This window comes from Lactuca saligna, chromosome 2, assembly GCF_052625555.1.
Source record: "Lactuca saligna cultivar CGN05327 chromosome 2, ASM5262555v1, whole genome shotgun sequence".
NCBI classification, from domain to species: domain Eukaryota; kingdom Viridiplantae; phylum Streptophyta; class Magnoliopsida; order Asterales; family Asteraceae; genus Lactuca; species Lactuca saligna.
The window spans coordinates 144,919,512-144,937,555 of NC_136418.1; the positions used below are offsets into that span (position 1 = coordinate 144,919,512).

Genomic DNA, 18,044 nt, shown 5'->3' on the forward strand with positions numbered 1-18,044 from the left:
ACAACGAAGTCTTAACCATCTATTCTTTTTCGGTCCTTCAACTCCAGCGAACCAACACCACAACCCAATAAAGTGAAGAGACAGTAAGTTATGGTGTTTGGTCGCCAGAGTTGAAGGACCAAAAAAAAAGAATGGTAAAGACTTCCATGTCACTAAAGATTGAAAGAAAATAGAGGTTGAATAGGATGCGAGATGGGATGGTGACCGGTGGGACCCAAATTAAATTTCTCAAATGTGGTTTCAGGTTTATGGTGAAGAGATACAAATATGTAAGGTCTATTAATTTTTTTAAACATTTTTAAAAAAACATAAATAAGAAAATTAATTAAAAAAATAAATTAATAAGAGCATAATAGTCTTTTTAGGTAAGACATGGACTAAACGTGCAACAAAAATAAACAGTAAGGACCATCCGAGTTAAAAAAAATAAGTTAAGGACCAAATGCAAAAATTCCCCCAAACCATAAGGACCATTCACGTAATTTACTCTTACTTTTGGTTTTGTTCATATTTAGGTAACTATATTTTTTGTACAAATCTAGGTAACGAACTTGATGAAACTGTTCACATATAACCATTATGACCTGTTGTAGCTGAATGTAACCTGCTACAGCAGGTCATAATGATCATATGTGAACAGTTCCAAAAAATTTCTTACCTAGATGTGTACAAAAAAAAAGATAGTTACCTATATGTGAACAACTCGAAAAGTTAATTACCTTAACAAGTCTTATTCCATTAATAGAAGTGATAAAAGAATGTTTAGTTCGGTAGCTGAAAAGTTAGTTTTTAACTTATAAACCAACTTATTAATAAGCTATCTCATTTTTTTTTATCAAAAGCTAGTTTATAAGAACATCTACAGCTTTTTACTTTTGACACGTCTACTTTTCATTTATAATTTATAAATAATAAAAACATGTCGTCAAAAACTCACTCCAATGGCCCCAAAACCTTTTAACAAATTGACGGATTCATTTTTTGTTTTGTTAAAAAGCTTTGGGAGGTTATAAAGATTGATGCTCGCCTTTGTTGAGGAATTTTATGTTAAGAGCTGTATCCCAACCAGTTTTGCAATCCAACTAAAAATCATCCATGAAAGTAATTAAACGTGTATACCCACAATAATAATGACATAACGTGAAATAAAACAAAAGAAAGAATGCAATGCATTGTTATCCTAAGAGTTACAAAATGATTTAATCCTGTATAAAAAACATGTAATGTAAAATTTGAATGTAATATCAAGACAATGACATATCTAGCATGGATTTTTAGTTCTATTCGTCAATCAGAATAGTTGATTGGTTACAGACACCCGCATCATTCAAAGATTCCATGTCATCATCAAGCAAAATAGGCATCGGGGAGCCCTACAAATTAGATCAGCACAGCATATTTAGCCATACAACCAGATAAGCAGAATTTGTAGAAAAGATGAAATTCTGACATGAATGCTTATTTAGTCAAAGAAAAACAAACCTCTTCTTGCAGATAAAATTTTGGCTTGATATATTTCAGTTTAAAGAAGGTCTCGCAGAGAGTCTTGAGCTTTCCAACCTTAAAAAAGGAATTGACATTATGAGTAAAGGGCATTTTACAATATGGGTGATGTAAGCACATTGTTTCTTTTTATTTATTATGGATAAAAAAAAAAAAATTTAAGGTGCAATGGCCATAATTATATTGGTGTAAAGAGTAAAATAGGTTGCTATTTCTCATTCTCAGAAACAGAAAAATGAATAATAGTTACAGTGGTGGTTGCTGGCAGTTTTTTTGTTAAAGGAGGCTTTTCAGCAATTGATGGTCCAACACACTTGAGAGTAATAGCTGCAAACCAAAGAGAGTAATATATCATTTCAAGAAAAGAAGAAAATAATAAAATTTAGTCAATAAATAAATTAGATTGATACCAATAAGTCCAGAAGACATTTTTTGAGGCCCTGTTGGACCATTTGAAGGTCTCTCATCCTCGATTCCATGAAATGCTTTAAGCTCAGTGAATCTGACATCATCAAGTTCAAAAAAAAAAAAAAAAAATTGAATATTTCATTTCAACAATAATATATAAAACTTCCTTTTTTGGTCAATTTTTTTATAATCAGAATTTTCCAAACACTATCTTTTACATCATGTTTTGTTTTATAACAACTGATTTTAAACTAGCAAAATTCAGTTTTAATATTATAACTCAAACGAATACCACATTTCATACAACATAGACTAAAACATATAGAGGATCCAGGGACTGATAGTTTTCAACCATTTTTTCGAATAATTATTTCAGAAACCAAAATAAATAAATAATTAAAAGACACAAGGAAAGGATGCTGGTAGAAAATAAAATAACCTTGGGTGAAGAGCCTTCATCTCTTCCAAATTTTGATGCACCTTTGACATTACAAGGCGTACATACCTGAAAAAAAGAATATTATTTTTTGTGTTTTGTTATTATTAGAAAACACAACATTTGCATTAAAATCATACCGAATCTCAGACTCTTTGCGCTCTCGAGGGGTAATCTGATAAATCACAATAAGATGAGATTGATGCTTTTAGGTCATATTATATAAATGTAAAAAAAAAAAAGAAAAAAATAACAATGTAATGAATTTATTACCTCACTCCCATTTAATATGTTTACTTTGGCCAAACGAGCAATCAAAACAAATCTTGCAAGCCCACCTCTGCTTGGATCAGTTACTGGATTGTCAGAGCACCGAATATCCTGCATTGCATTTACAAACTTGTTACAAATTTAATATTTATAGAAAGAATTACACCAAAATACCATAAGTATGCATTTAATGTTAAGAAATACATTTTCGGTTACAAATTTGTTACACAGTATTACATAAGCTTACCTACCATTAAGCCAGGATAAGAGTTTAGGGCATCAATGGAAGATGCCTCCTGGATTTTATTGCCTCCTGGACATGAACCATAAATTTTCAATAACTTGGAACTGTTTAAGTAAGATAATATAATCCCAAATAAAAAAAAAAAAAAAAAATGTAATGAATTACCAATAAGTAGGCAATGCAAATTTTGGAAAGGCTTATTAGGTTCATCTGTAGCTGAGGGGTACCAAATGCGCTCTATGTTATTCTTATTCAACTGAAGTTGCTCCAAACTGAATACAATTTCAAAAAAAAACATTCAGTTGCTTAAATTCATTCGATAAAATGGTGAAAGTACAAATGAATTATAAATTTATAACCTTTTTTATCCAAAATATATAACCAGGAAAAATGATTTCTTTGTATAAAGGTTTAATCATGAAGGGACTAGACCAATAAAGTGAATGGTGAAAGTAAAGTATGTTGTATTTTGCCCCTAAGAAGCAAGAAGATACCATTTGAGTTGGGAAAGCTTCAGTATTTCACCCCAATCAGCTATATGGTTATCTTCCAAGTTAAGAAGCCTCAAAGAATCAAACCCTTTTACAATATTCGATGATGTAGGCTGCCCAAAACAACATCAACATAAACATGGTAAAACAACAAACATACAAGTGACATTATATGCAAAATCAACATGATAAATTACAGACCGTTATTTCCCTCAACTTATTTCTCATTAGATGCAGCTCTTCAATCACTTGGAGTGAATCTTTAAGCACTTCAATCTGCAAATGCAAATCAACTAGACTTCATTTCATTGCCATTCACCCTTTTAAACTAATCAATTGGAAAGAAGAAAAAGGTTGCTTGCTTGCCTGAGACCAATTTATGGTAGTATTATTTAAAACTAAAATCCGAAGACTCTTTAGGTGAGAGATTGCAATTACATCATGTGACATTACATTGTTAGTCAAATTCAGTCCTGTAAGGCCTGGCAACCCACTGCAGATGCCATCAACATCCTGCAATACGAAGTTACAAACATAAACATACTCAACTTTGCAGCTTTACTTTCACAAATGTTTTCATAAAGGGTTAATCTACTTTATGCTCATTTCTGTTTTAGGCACCCTTGTTTCTGGTTTTTCGAAAAATGGCCAAAAAGTATGTCTCGCTTTATACTGAAAAGAGCCCTTTCAGAAATGGCATGCACGTGTGAATGCAAATATTCCTGAAATTTTAGTTATAATAGAATCTTCAATATGCCTCTGACATAATTACAACAAAGGCTAATACCATAATCTAGCATTCTTCCTAAACAACATGGGAATATAAATTTGTAAGTAGAAGAGCATACTTGCCAATCAGAAAGCAGATTTCCAGTTAAATCAAGCTCCTTTAGATCTGCAGTAACGGACAAAGTTGTAATGGCACAAAACTAGGTGCAATTATCCATAGGAAAATGGTAAAAATACAAGAAAAGTCGCAACAAAGATGGAGAAAAGAAGGTCAGACTTACTTGGTAGAGTGTTCCTGATTTGAAGAGGATCTCCAGATGAGCTAACCCCTAAATACGATAATGATGCACCAGGCAACTCCTCAAATCGGCCCAGTATGTCTTGAATCTTTTCTTTACCTAACAGCTGAACATTGACTCGTTTGTTGGTGGCAGAAAAGACGTACATTTCATCTGTGAATATGAAGAATAACAAACAGTCAAGTCATGACACATCGCCTTAGGAGTTGTGAATTGCATACCTTCTTCTTCTTTAGTAGAAGTGGTTCGGTATCGAATTTCTAGGGCCTGCAATAGCGAAACACCGGTGCTCAAATTGTGTGGGCGAGCGAAGGAAGCTGACTTGGGGAACTGAGCAATGAAGTAACGCACACCATTGACTGACCCGTCATGTTTGCCCCCGTCACGATTGTCCCAGTCGATCCCGATCCAGTCGCCGGAATAGCCTTCGACTGGTCCCACATACTTTACAGTGCCGATTCGCTGCGAGTCTCCAGCCCAATGGACTCGCTGCCCGATTTTGAACTCGCGTTGTTGGGTTGGTTTTTCCATGTCTCGTAAGTTTTGTAATTCGGATGCACAGAATCGATGTTTCTCTGACCGATTTACTGATCGTGCGTCTTTTCAGGTTGCTGATTAGACTACTTGGTATAGGACATAAATCTGGAAAGTAGAAGGTTTGAATTTCAAAAACCAGTTTTCATAACTTATATGAGATAATGAGATATTAGTAACATAAGTGAGCTGAATTAGCTTACAAATATACCAGTAAATTAAAATAAAATCGTTAGCCAAATCCTCTCTGACACAACACTTTCTAACAAATTTTGCAGAAAACGAGTCGAGAAATCATAAACTGTCACAATAGATTGGAAAACGAATGATTAAGACGCCAGATCCACGTAATATAAAGTGGTAAAGTTAATCATACTGAAAACGAAAAACACGAAAACATAAAAACCATAGATTCCGCCATTAAGTATGGGAATATATGAATGAATCACATGTGAAACATAGAACGATTAACAGGAAGACATTAAGACTGAAGAGGGAGAGAGAGTACCTTACCAGTTACCAGGAGGAGAGGGGCGGTGAAGGGAGTTTCGCACCAGAGATTTGTGTGTAAAATTCAAGAAGTTTGAGAATGAGAGATTTTGCTCAATTTACTTAGATGACCCTTTCATTTCTTTAATTTTCTAATTCTTCCCCTTTAGTTATTTTTTTTTTGGTAAATTACACCAGTCGTCCCCCATGTAGGTGTCAGAAATCACGTTTAGTCCATATTTTCAAAAATTAACTCGGATCATCCCTCGTTTGGCTAAAAGTTGCACGTTTTATCCATCGTAAGTTTAAATTTGCAAGCTTCATCCCTTACGAATCATAAAATAACTATTATACCTTTTTGTATTTCTTTTCCAATTAATATAAATGTTTCCAATTACTATAAATGTTAAAATAATTATTATTAATTTAAAGAAAATAAACCCAACATCCCTACCACCCTACCCCCCACCTTCCTTTTTCTCATCTCTCTTCCTACCTTTTCTGTTAACTCTTGAAAAACCAATGATCCACCACTTCCGCCCAACCATTATCGGAGCACACCCTTAAAGTCAAAATCCGACCACCTTTTTTTTTTTTTGTAGCCTCCTCTATTCATAGAACCATTAACCATTTTTTCCTGAACACCGCCTTCACCATGAACCACTTCACCGGGAACACCGATCGCCCATCACGAAACCCGACCTCCACACCGCTGGTTTCTAACCTCTATACAACCATTGTTGCCACAACCCTCGAAAAACTGTTGCCTTCAAACGCCACCACCTAACAATCAAACCTGATGTTGAATACCAACAACTATTTCTGAAACTTACCTTCACCAAAACTACCTAGAACTGCCATGAAATCAGGCACTGAAAACCATCTCAAACACCTCTTGGAATGTGGTCCCCTCTCCGTCTCCTTCGTCGATGGAGAAGATTTGGGTTCGATCTAAGTTTGCTTCTCCAATCTGAGTCTCCCTCTTCTCCGATTTACAAGTTTAGGGTTCATTTTTTGAGATTTGAATGATGATCGTGGTGGTTACAAAAGGTACTGGCGGTGATAGGTGGAGGTATCGGAGATTAGAAAGAGAATAGTGAAGAGATAGAGAGAGGGAGAGGGAGAGAGAGAGAGAGAGAGAGAGAGAGAGAGAGAGAGCAGTCTGTGAGAGAGAAAGAGAGTGGCAGAGATGATCAATCGAAGTCAAAGAAGAAAAAGAAAGGAATTTGGGGAAAGGGGAGGAGTGGCTTGGTGGAGTTGGCCGAAGATGTCGTCGAAGTATTGGAGTCGGTCGAAGGTATCATCTGTGACATCCCCAAAATCTCGGCCAGAAAAGACCGATTTCATTTATGCTTTTTAAAATAAATTTCAGAGTAAATCCTTTTAATTTTAAAAGAGATGCGGAATTTGTTCCCAAAAACAAAACATGATAAAATAGATATTTATCAAAACATTTCATAAAGAAATATGATTTCATTTCATAATCAAAAGACGGGATGTCATGTTCCGATACAGATCATAAAGCATAAACGATAGCATTACAAGTCATTCAACAAATATATACATATACAGACTTGTAAACAAAACAATTTGATGTTCGCCCATCTTAAGCTCTTGCGCCACTTCCTGTAAAATAAATCAACTGAGTGGGTCAGGCTTGGGAGCCTGGTGAGCATATAGGGTTTTCAACCCACAATAATTATATTTTATTTCAACAATCAACAATAAACCCGATTACCCATTCCCGTTATCCTCACCTTACGTTCCTAAAAATAACGTCTATTATAAGGAACCTATTTCAGGATTTTTCATCGGGACGGACATTACTGCAGAGGGGTTTCCTCAACAATAAGTGTCCTAAAGGCAACCATGTGGGGGATAGAGTACACCGGTGAACACGTCGTTCACAACACCTACAGGTAATGAGCCTGCTAGTGTTCCACAGGACAGTCTAGAATAGTCCGTGGTCGTCATCCATACTCTGCTGAATGACTAGAATAACACCAATAACACCGAGGCCTCTCATCTGTTTATTACACACCAATTATCTACCCATGTTCTACCCAACATATTAGTAGATAAAAATATACATTTTTATACATAGTTTAAAAACCTGTATAACATGCTTTAAGCAATACATATTCCACATAACAGATGAGGCATACACACATAACATGTATTTCATAGAGAATACATCAGATCTGTAAGATAGAAGAGAGTGAATATACACTCACACGTATAACAACCAAATATATACACATAACACGTATTTTATAGAAAATACTTCATAATATTGCGTTGGAATGAAAATAACTACACACTCACTTGATCAAAAGATGATCGGGCAGCACTACGGCTTGCAGAAGAGGTGTTTCTCCGTAGATCTGGAAGATCTTCACAAAACCGGGCTCCTCGCGGGCAGCGTTTCGGCTCGGGAATAACGCTCTTTGGGATCCTCGGGGCTTCGGATCTTACTTCGGGGCTCGGGAATATTACAGGGGCTTTGGGGTATAAACGACACGCAAAACGAGGCAAAACTTAGAGAGAGGGAAGAGTTTGAACAAGAGAAAATGGCTGAATTCGAGTTCTATTTATAGGCTGCTGGGTCTGGGATTACGCGGGGAGTACTCAAATTACGCGGGGCGTACTCAGTACGCGGGGCGCACTCGGGTTACACGGGGTACTTTGACATCACTGCGTGCGTCGACTGGTGGCACTCGAGTATTGGTCACACAAGTTGCATCCGACTGAGTACGCGGGGCGTACTCAAATTACGCGGGGCGTAATTGACTTGTCAAACTTCTAAATTGCGTAACTTTCGCATACGAGCTCCGTTTTCGACGTTCTTTATATCCACGTGAAGGTCAGACCATACTCTACAACTTTCATTTAGACTCCGTCGGCTAATTTTGACTTTTATTTTTATTATTTATTTTTAGAAGACCGGGATAGAAAAACTTCGTTATAAATTCATAACTTCTTCGTCTGACGTCCGTTCTCGCCTAACTTTTCATTGCTTCGCTACTAACAACAAGATCTTTGATTCTCATTTAGATTGTTTCGGCTAAAAACCGCTCGATCTCAAATCGAGTATTCGGGTTGTATACTGCTAAGTCGAAACTTCATAAAATCATAACTTCCTCATACGAAGTCAGATTTGGGCGTTCCTTTTATGCATGCTCTCGGTTTAACGAAATCTACGACTTTCGTTTAGATCGCTAAGGCTAGATATTGCTCTATCTTAAATTCATATTTTACGTCACTCGGCGTCGTGTCGGTTCTGTCGCGAAACTTCGACAGGTCATAACTTCTTCGTTATAACTCGGATTTTGGCATTCCTTATATCTCCGGAATCCTTGTTTCGACCACTACAACTTTATGCAAAGATGTCGGGCTTATCTCACACTTAAATTTTGACGCTTATTTTATTCTTAATTCATTAAATTATAAAAATTAAGAAAATACACACATAAATCACATAATTCAAATAATTCACAAATAATACATTCTTATTATTTCAAGTTGAGTTACAAGGTTAACCTAGACTATTACATTGCTAAAAATGGCAAGCCTAGAAACACGGGCGTTACAATTCTCTCCACCTTAGAATGATTCCGTCCCCGGAATCACACACCAGCAAACAAATGCGGATAGCGACTCATCATGTCACTCTCCGTCTCCCAGGTGAGATTTGGCCCATTCGTGTGTTTCCATCGGACAAGCACTAACTCCACCATCTTACGTCGCAATTTCTTAGTCTTTCGGTCAACAATTGCCTCCGGTTCCTCAATCAACCTTTTGTTCTCATCGATCCTCAACTCTAAAAGTGGAATTATGTCGGGAACTTCTCCCGTGAACTTCCTCAAATAACAGACATGGAAAGTGTTATGAATTCCATTAAGTTCTTCTGGTAGTTCGAGCTTGTAAGCTTGGTTCCCAATCCTCTGAATAACTTTAAACGGTCCAATAAACCTTGGACTTAACTTTCCCCTTTTTCCAAATCTTATAAGTCCCTTCCACGGCGAGACTTTAAGCAAAACCGAATCTCCAACTTCAAAAGTCATCGGTCTTCGCTTTTTGTCAGCATAACTCTTTTGACGATCCTGAGCTGCTAACATTCTCTCCCTAATTATTTTCAACTTTTCAGCAGTTTGATGGACTATCTCCGGCCCCATAAACTGTTTTTCCCCAGCCTCAAGCCAACAAGACGGCGTACGACACTTCTGTCCATACAAGGCTTGATAAGGTGCCATCTTTATGCTCGAGTGAAAACTATTATTATAGGAAAATTCTACCAAAGGTAAATGTTCATCCCAACTACCTAGGAATTCCAAGGTACACGCTCTCAACATATCTTCAAGTGTTTGTATCGTCCGTTCGCTCTGACCATCAGTCTGCGGATGGTAAGCTGTACTTAAACACAACTTGGTACCCAATTCCTCTTGTAGACTTTTCCAAAATCTTGAGGTGAAACGACTATCACGATCCGACACAATTGTTAGCGGAACACCGTGAAGTCTCACAATTTCCTTCACATAAGAATTCGCAAGCTTTTCCATAGACCATTTCTCATTGGCTGCTATGAAATGCGCACTCTTAGTGAATCGATCGACGACCACCCAAATCATGTCGTGACCATTCTTTGTTCTGGGCAGTTTAGTGACAAAATCCATAGTAATGTCTTCCCACTTACCCATAGGCACAGACAATGGTTCTAAACTCCCGTACGGTTTCTGATGTTGTGCCTTGACTCTTGCACAAGTCACACACTCGGCCACATACTTCGCAATGTCGAGCTTCATCGTCGGCCACCAATAATAGGGTTTCAGGTCCCTATACATTTTAGTGCTACCGGGATGAATTGAGTACATGGTCTTGTGAGCTTCTTCCATCAGAAGATCTCTGACTCCTCCTGTCTTAGGTATCCAAATCCGATCTTGGAACACCTTCAGTCCGTGACTGTTTACACCGAACACCAACGTTTTGCCCAAACGTTCCTCCTTCCGGTCATTCTTCTCCGAAGCTTCCTCTTGAGCTTTCTTTATACTTTCTAAAATGGTTGAGACAACTTCAATTCTCAACGCTCTTGGCCTTCGCTTTTCAAGATTGACTTTCCGACTGAGAGCATCAGCAACAACATTGGCCTTACCGGGGTGGTAAAGTATCTCACAGTCGTAGTCTTTAAGTAGTTCCAGCCAGCGTCGTTGCCTCATATTCAATTCTTTCTGACTAAAGAGATATTGGAGACTCTTATGATCAGTGAAAAGTTTGCACTTCGTGCCATAGAGGTAATGCCTCCATATTTTCAGAGCGAAAACTACCGCTGCCAACTCCAAATCATGAGTCGGGTAGTTCTTTTCATGCTCTTTCAGCTGTCGAGATGCATACGCGATCACCTTATCTCTTTGGGTCAAAACACAACCCAATCCAACACCAGACGCGTCGCTATAAACAGCGAAGTCTTCAACTCCATCGGGTAGAGAAAGTATCGGTGCCTCGCATAGTTTCTTCTTTAGCTTCTCGAATGCTTCTTTATGCTTATCACTCCAAGCATAAGTAGCTCCTTTGTGGGTCAAAGCTGTTAATGGACTAGCAATCGAAGAAAAGCCTTGGATAAACCTTCGGTAATATCCGGCTAATCCTAAAAAGCTTCGAATCTCCGTGGGACTTTTCGGTTGTTCCCACTTCATCACAACTTCAATCTTTGCTGGATCAACCATTATACCTTCTTGGTTGACCACGTGACCCAAGAATTGGACTTCTCGAATCCAAAAATCACATTTAGAGAACTTCGCATACAGCTTCTCCTTCTTCAAGACTTCCAAAACTTCTCGCAAGTGTCTGCCATGCTCCTCTTGGCTTTTTGAATAAATCAGAATGTCATCTATGAACACTATCACAGATTTATCAAGGAATGGGTTACAAACTCTGTTCATTAAATCCATGAATGTTGCGGGAGCATTGGTTAGTCCAAACGACATAACCAAAAACTCATAGTGTCCATATCGGGTTCTGAATGCAGTCTTCTCTATATCCTGCTCTCTTACTTTTAGCTGATGATATCCTGACCTCAAGTCGATCTTTGAGAAATAACTTGAACCTTGTAGCTGATCGAATAGGTCATCAATCCTCGGCAACGGATATCTATTCTTTATTGTTGCCTTATTCAGCTCTCGATAATCAATGCACATCCTCATGCTTCCATCTTTCTTCTTTACGAATAACACCGGAGCTCCCCAGGGTGATGAACTAGGTCTAATGAAACCTTTGTCCAATAACTCCTGAAGTTGCATCATTAGCTCCTTCATCTCCGTCGGTGCTAATCGATAAGGTGCTTTTGCAATTGGCGTTGTTCCGGGCAACAAGTCAATACAAAATTCTACTTGTCGATCGGGCGGTAATCCAGGAAGATCTTCGGGAAATACTTCCGGATAATCACACACAATAGGAATATTTTGCATCACCTTCTTTTCCTTCTTAGCATCGATCACGAATGCTAAGTATGATGTACATCCCTTGGTCAAACACTTTCTGGCTTTCATTAGGGAAATGATTCCAGAATTTACTCTGCGTTTATCTCCATACACCATAAACGATTCCTTTCCAGGCGGATTCATTTTCACTATTTTCTTCTTGCATAAAATTTCGGCATCATTGGCACTAAGCCAATCCATTCCCAAAACGATGTCGAAACCATTAAGTTCTATAGGTAATAATTCCTCGTGGAACTTATTCCCATTCAAATCAATTAAAATGTTTTTCATACGATGGCTAACAGGTACAATCTTGCCGCTAGCAACTTCGACTAATAAAGCATTATCTAGTCTCACAATAGGCAAAGCTAGTTTTCTACCAAATTCATGCGATATAAAGGAGTAGTTGGCTCTAGAATCAAATAAAATTTGGGCAGGCAATTTGTTAACGAGAAAGGTACCTGAAGCGATATCAGCTTCATCTTTAGCAGCTTCCAGTGTCATCTGGAATGCTCTCGCCTTTGGCTTTGGCGGAATGTTGGGTCTTGTTGCCTCCTTCTTCTTCGGACAATCCCTTGAGATATTCCCCTCCTCACCGCAACCATAACAAACATTCTTGGTGAAGGTGCATTCGTTGGCATAATGCCCTGGCTTTCCACATTTGTAGCATGTGGTTTCCCCGCCACACTTCCCATGATGCTTCTTCTTGCACTTGTCGCACCATTTCGCCTCTACCTTTCCTCCACTTCCTCTCGAACTAGACTTCGAGAATTTACTTTTCTTGCTGGACCCTGAAAATCCATCGATTTTCCTTTTCTCACCAACCTCTGACCTTTCTAGACCTTTTTCCCTGATCTGGGTCTCAACATTTCTAGCAGCCCAGATGGCGGCTTTCAATGTGGTTGCTTGCTTAACCATTGGACCATAGTCCGCTGGTAGTCCAAGGGCAAACTTGTTGACCTTAGAGAGTTCTGTAGGCACCAAATATGGGATAAACTTCATCTTTTCCGTGAAACTTGTAGCGTATTCAGTAACGCTCAATTTCCCCTTCTTCAAATTCTGAAACTCATTACTGATTTCCAGAAGGTCCTGCTCGGAGCAGTATTGCAGTTTTAGTTGTTCTAGAAAGTCTTCCCAAGACATTTTGCTTGCTTCTCCCTTGGGCATAAAGTCAGCTAACAGCTTCCACCAACTCAACACGCCAGATTTTAGCAGAGGGATCGCAAGAGCGGTCTTCTGCCTGTTGCTGCATTCGCAACTTTCAAACATAGTCTCCATTTCAGAGACCCAGTCCATAACTTGTACCGGCGTCGGGCTTCCGGATAGGCATGGTGGTTTGGATGCCATGAAATCCTTATACTTGCACCCACGACCATCATTTCCTCCATACTGGTTATTGCGTCTAACCACTGGTTGTTCGTCTTGACCAATGATCCCACTAAAGTTTTCTCCTTCAGACTGCCCTCCATTCTCCTCGGGCCCTTCCGCTTGAATTGACGGTTCTTCACGATTCTGCCTAAGCAGGCGTCTTGTTTCTTCCATCTGACGATCCAACATCATTTGAATCATCATTTGTACACCAACCATTGTTATCGGCTCAGGTGCAGCAGCTACGACAGGTACTTGCTCGATTACAGGCGGTTGATTCCTGTTTTCATTAGCATTTCCAACTCCGCTTCTTGTTCTCACCATTTTGATCTATACACCGAATAATTTTCACCTTATTACTCCAAACGATTACATGCTAGTTCTAATATCGTACATATACGCTTAGAATCCTAAACACATAAACCTTCAGATCCGGTTGGCAACAAACCATAGATCCGAACAAATAATATCATATATGGCAACATATAACATTTAGCACATAAAAGCATTTTAGGCAACTTTCCTAAAATAAACTAGCGCTTGTGTCTAAAATCCAACAGACACACACCTCGCAATCTCCACTTAGAATGCTAAGTTTAAGTTTAGAAATCCTACAAATTCCTAGTTCGCTTAAACTAATGCTCTGATACCAACTGTGACATCCCCAAAATCTCGGCCAGAAAAGACCGATTTCATTTATGCTTTTTAAAATAAATTTCAGAGTAAATCCTTTTAATTTTAAAAGAGATGCGGAATTTGTTCCCAAAAACAAAACATGATAAAATAGATATTTATCAAAACATTTCATAAAGAAATATGATTTCATTTCATAATCAAAAGACGGGATGTCATGTTCCGATACAGATCATAAAGCATAAACGATAGCATTACAAGTCATTCAACAAATATATACATATACAGACTTGTAAACAAAACAATTTGATGTTCGCCCATCTTAAGCTCTTGCGCCACTTCCTGTAAAATAAATCAACTGAGTGGGTCAGGCTTGGGAGCCTGGTGAGCATATAGGGTTTTCAACCCACAATAATTATATTTTATTTCAACAATCAACAATAAACCCGATTACCCATTCCCGTTATCCTCACCTTACGTTCCTAAAAATAACGTCTATTATAAGGAACCTATTTCAGGATTTTTCATCGGGACGGACATTACTGCAGAGGGGTTTCCTCAACAATAAGTGTCCTAAAGGCAACCATGTGGGGGATAGAGTACACCGGTGAACACGTCGTTCACAACACCTACAGGTAATGAGCCTGCTAGTGTTCCACAGGACAGTCTAGAATAGTCCGTGGTCGTCATCCATACTCTGCTGAATGACTAGAATAACACCAATAACACCGAGGCCTCTCATCTGTTTATTACACACCAATTATCTACCCATGTTCTACCCAACATATTAGTAGATAAAAATATACATTTTTATACATAGTTTAAAAACCTGTATAACATGCTTTAAGCAATACATATTCCACATAACAGATGAGGCATACACACATAACATGTATTTCATAGAGAATACATCAGATCTGTAAGATAGAAGAGAGTGAATATACACTCACACGTATAACAACCAAATATATACACATAACACGTATTTTATAGAAAATACTTCATAATATTGCGTTGGAATGAAAATAACTACACACTCACTTGATCAAAAGATGATCGGGCAGCACTACGGCTTGCAGAAGAGGTGTTTCTCCGTAGATCTGGAAGATCTTCACAAAACCGGGCTCCTCGCGGGCAGCGTTTCGGCTCGGGAATAACGCTCTTTGGGATCCTCGGGGCTTCGGATCTTACTTCGGGGCTCGGGAATATTACAGGGGCTTTGGGGTATAAACGACACGCAAAACGAGGCAAAACTTAGAGAGAGGGAAGAGTTTGAACAAGAGAAAATGGCTGAATTCGAGTTCTATTTATAGGCTGCTGGGTCTGGGATTACGCGGGGAGTACTCAAATTACGCGGGGCGTACTCAGTACGCGGGGCGCACTCGGGTTACACGGGGTACTTTGACATCACTGCGTGCGTCGACTGGTGGCACTCGAGTATTGGTCACACAAGTTGCATCCGACTGAGTACGCGGGGCGTACTCAAATTACGCGGGGCGTAATTGACTTGTCAAACTTCTAAATTGTGTAACTTTCGCATACGAGCTCCGTTTTCGATGTTCTTTATATCCACGCGAAGGTCAGACCATACTCTACAACTTTCATTTAGACTCCGTCGGCTAATTTTGACTTTTATTTTTATTATTTATTTTTAGAAGGCCAGGACAGAAAAACTTCGTTATAAATTCATAACTTCTTCGTCTGACGTCCGTTCTCGCCTAACTTTTCATTGCTTCGCTACTAACAACAAGATATTCGATTCTCATTTAGATTGTTTTGGCTAAAAACCGCTCGATCTCAAATCGAGTATTCGGGCTGTATACTGCTAAGTCGAAACTTCATAAAATCATAACTTCCTCATACGAAGTCAGATTTGGGCGTTCCTTTTATGCATGCTCTCGGTTTAATGAAATCTACGACTTTCGTTTAGATCGCTAAGGCTAGATATCGCTCTATCTTAAATTCATATTTTACGTCACTCGGCGTCGTGTCGGTTCTGTCGCGAAACTTCGACAGGTCATAACTTCTTCGTTATAACTCGGATTTTGGCATTCCTTATATCTCCGGAATCCTTGTTTCGACCACTACAACTTTATGCAAAGATGTTGGGCTTATCTTACACTTAAATTTTGACGCTTATTTTATTCTTAATTTATTAAATTATAAAAATTAAGAAAATACACACATAAATCACATAATTCAAATCATTCACAAATAATACATTCTTATTATTTCAAGTTGAGTTACAAGGTTAACCTAGACTATTACATTGCTAAAAATGGCAAGCCTAGAAACACGGGCGTTACATCATCGGAGTCACCGTTGTAGGTAGTGATGGTGAATAGGAGGTGTTTTAAAGAAGAAAAGGGGGGATGAGTTATGTACGTATGCTTAGGGCCCCCATTTCTTTTTAAAGTTTTTTTTAATAAATAAATAATAATTACAAACAAATAGAAAAATAAATCAAAAAGAAATAAATAAGGGCAAAATGGTATTTTTATGTCTACATCAGTGTTGCAAAACTCGACCTACTCGGCCGAGTACTCGGCCGATTACTCGGAATCGGCCCTCCACCGAGGCGAGTAATGTCAACTCGGCCAAAAAACTTGGATTTAGTCAAAATTGGCCAAAAATCGGTCAAACTCGGTCAAAAATCGGACAAACTCGAGCCTACTCGGTCTTACTCGATCAAACTCGGCCAACTCGGTCAAAATCGGTTAAACTCGGTCAAAGGGTTAAAATTGTCATAAAAAGAGAAAAAAATCAAGAATTTCAAGATTAATATGTATAATGCACTTAATGATTTATTATTTAACACAAACATGTGATTATTACTACATATATATCTTAAATTTTCAGTAATTATCCACGTAGTGAGATAATTATATGTATTTAAGTTTTTATGTATTCACATATATCTAATTTTGGTTATATATTTCAATCAATTTATGATTTTAACTTATGATTTTGACATATATAATTTTCCAAAAAATATTTCTACATGAATTACCGAATCCGAGTACTCCCGAGTACTCCTGAGTACTTGCTATTCCCCAGTCGGCCGAGCAAGTACCGAATAGCGAGTTCTACAACCTTGGTCTACATGGATGAAGCGTGCAACTTTTAACCAAAAGAGGAACGACTCGCGTTAAGTTTTGAAAATAAGGACTGAATGTATTTGCTGGCACCTGCATGAGGGACGATTGGTGTAATTTACCATTTTTTCTCAACTTTTCAAGTCTGGTTTAATTTTTTTTTTAATGTGGACTACTTAAAAGGGAGCATTTGGTAGAGGGATTGGACGAACTGGACTAAACAAAAAAACATTAGAGACGTGTTCGGCAAAAATAGTTTGTAGCGAGTAGTTTCTAGTTGGTAACGTTTTGTTAAAATCTATGTGAAGTAGCATTTGAATTTGGAGCGTTTTGTCTAAACTAAACGTTAGAAACTTATAGTGTCAAACAAGGCTTTCTGTTAAAACGAAATATTTTGTCAAATACTAGAAGATCTAAAACGTTATGTGTCAAACACGCTCTATATACCATTCAACATGCTTGGAACAAAAACAAAATCAATTTTTGACCAAATCATATGGGACAACAATTTGTTAAAAATGTAGTCCCACCCAAAATAATGGAGGGACAAAATAGATAATTACAAAAAAACCCCTTAGCCTCGATGTTTCCTCGCTACCTTAATTTTTTTCCCACAAAGCCATATAGATTGTCTTCCCTATCTAAACATGATTTTTTTTATCACAAACATTGACTTCACCTATTTTTGTTTTCCACAAACATTCACCATCTTCTTATTCTATTGAGTCCGTCTTTCTTGGGAACCACGAATAAATCTTACTCCTGTTTGTGTGTGTGTTTTTTTTTTACAAAAATGATCCATTATTTTTCATGAAATTCTCAGATCCCATGTCCCGAGCATCGTTTCTTGACAAAATACAACCCATAATTCCAATTTTAGGTGATCAAATGTTCATCTAGAACACCATCCTTCAAGTGTAATGTCGGTTTGAGAAATTAGCGTTTGATTCATTCTTGCCCAAAACCATTATGAATTTGAAATAAAATGGAAAAGAAACAAAGTTCATTATGCAGGGTTAATTGGGTACTCGTGGTAATGGTGGGTTATCTTTGGCTCTTTGCATTTGGGTCT

The 18,044-nt window shown here is 38.0% G+C and overlaps 1 protein-coding gene across 5 annotated transcripts; it reads right to left on the reverse strand.

The window, feature by feature from the left end:
- Positions 1–1,146: 1,146 nt before the first annotated feature.
- Positions 1,147–5,513, reverse strand: PFI (tubulin folding cofactor E / Pfifferling (PFI)). Of its 5 annotated transcripts, none has more exons than XM_078980610.1 (17): positions 5,428–5,488; positions 5,126–5,215; positions 4,602–5,022; positions 4,363–4,533; positions 4,201–4,247; positions 3,719–3,865; positions 3,554–3,628; positions 3,356–3,465; positions 3,027–3,133; positions 2,869–2,930; positions 2,621–2,728; positions 2,488–2,522; positions 2,351–2,416; positions 1,914–2,005; positions 1,754–1,830; positions 1,483–1,560; positions 1,147–1,373 (listed from the first exon to the last, which is right to left on the reverse strand). In XM_078980610.1, the coding sequence occupies exons 3-17, from the start codon at positions 4,909–4,911 to the stop codon at positions 1,281–1,283; spliced, it is 1,578 nt and encodes a 525-aa protein (XP_078836736.1). In that variant the 5' UTR covers positions 4,912–5,022; positions 5,126–5,215; positions 5,428–5,488; the 3' UTR covers positions 1,147–1,280. The 5 variants fall into 5 exon arrangements, with proteins under 5 accessions (XP_078836736.1, XP_078836739.1, XP_078836737.1 ...); XM_078980613.1 differs by having other exon boundaries at positions 5,118–5,215; XM_078980611.1 differs by having other exon boundaries at positions 5,423–5,478.
- Between the last annotated feature and the right edge of the window lie 12,531 nt (positions 5,514–18,044).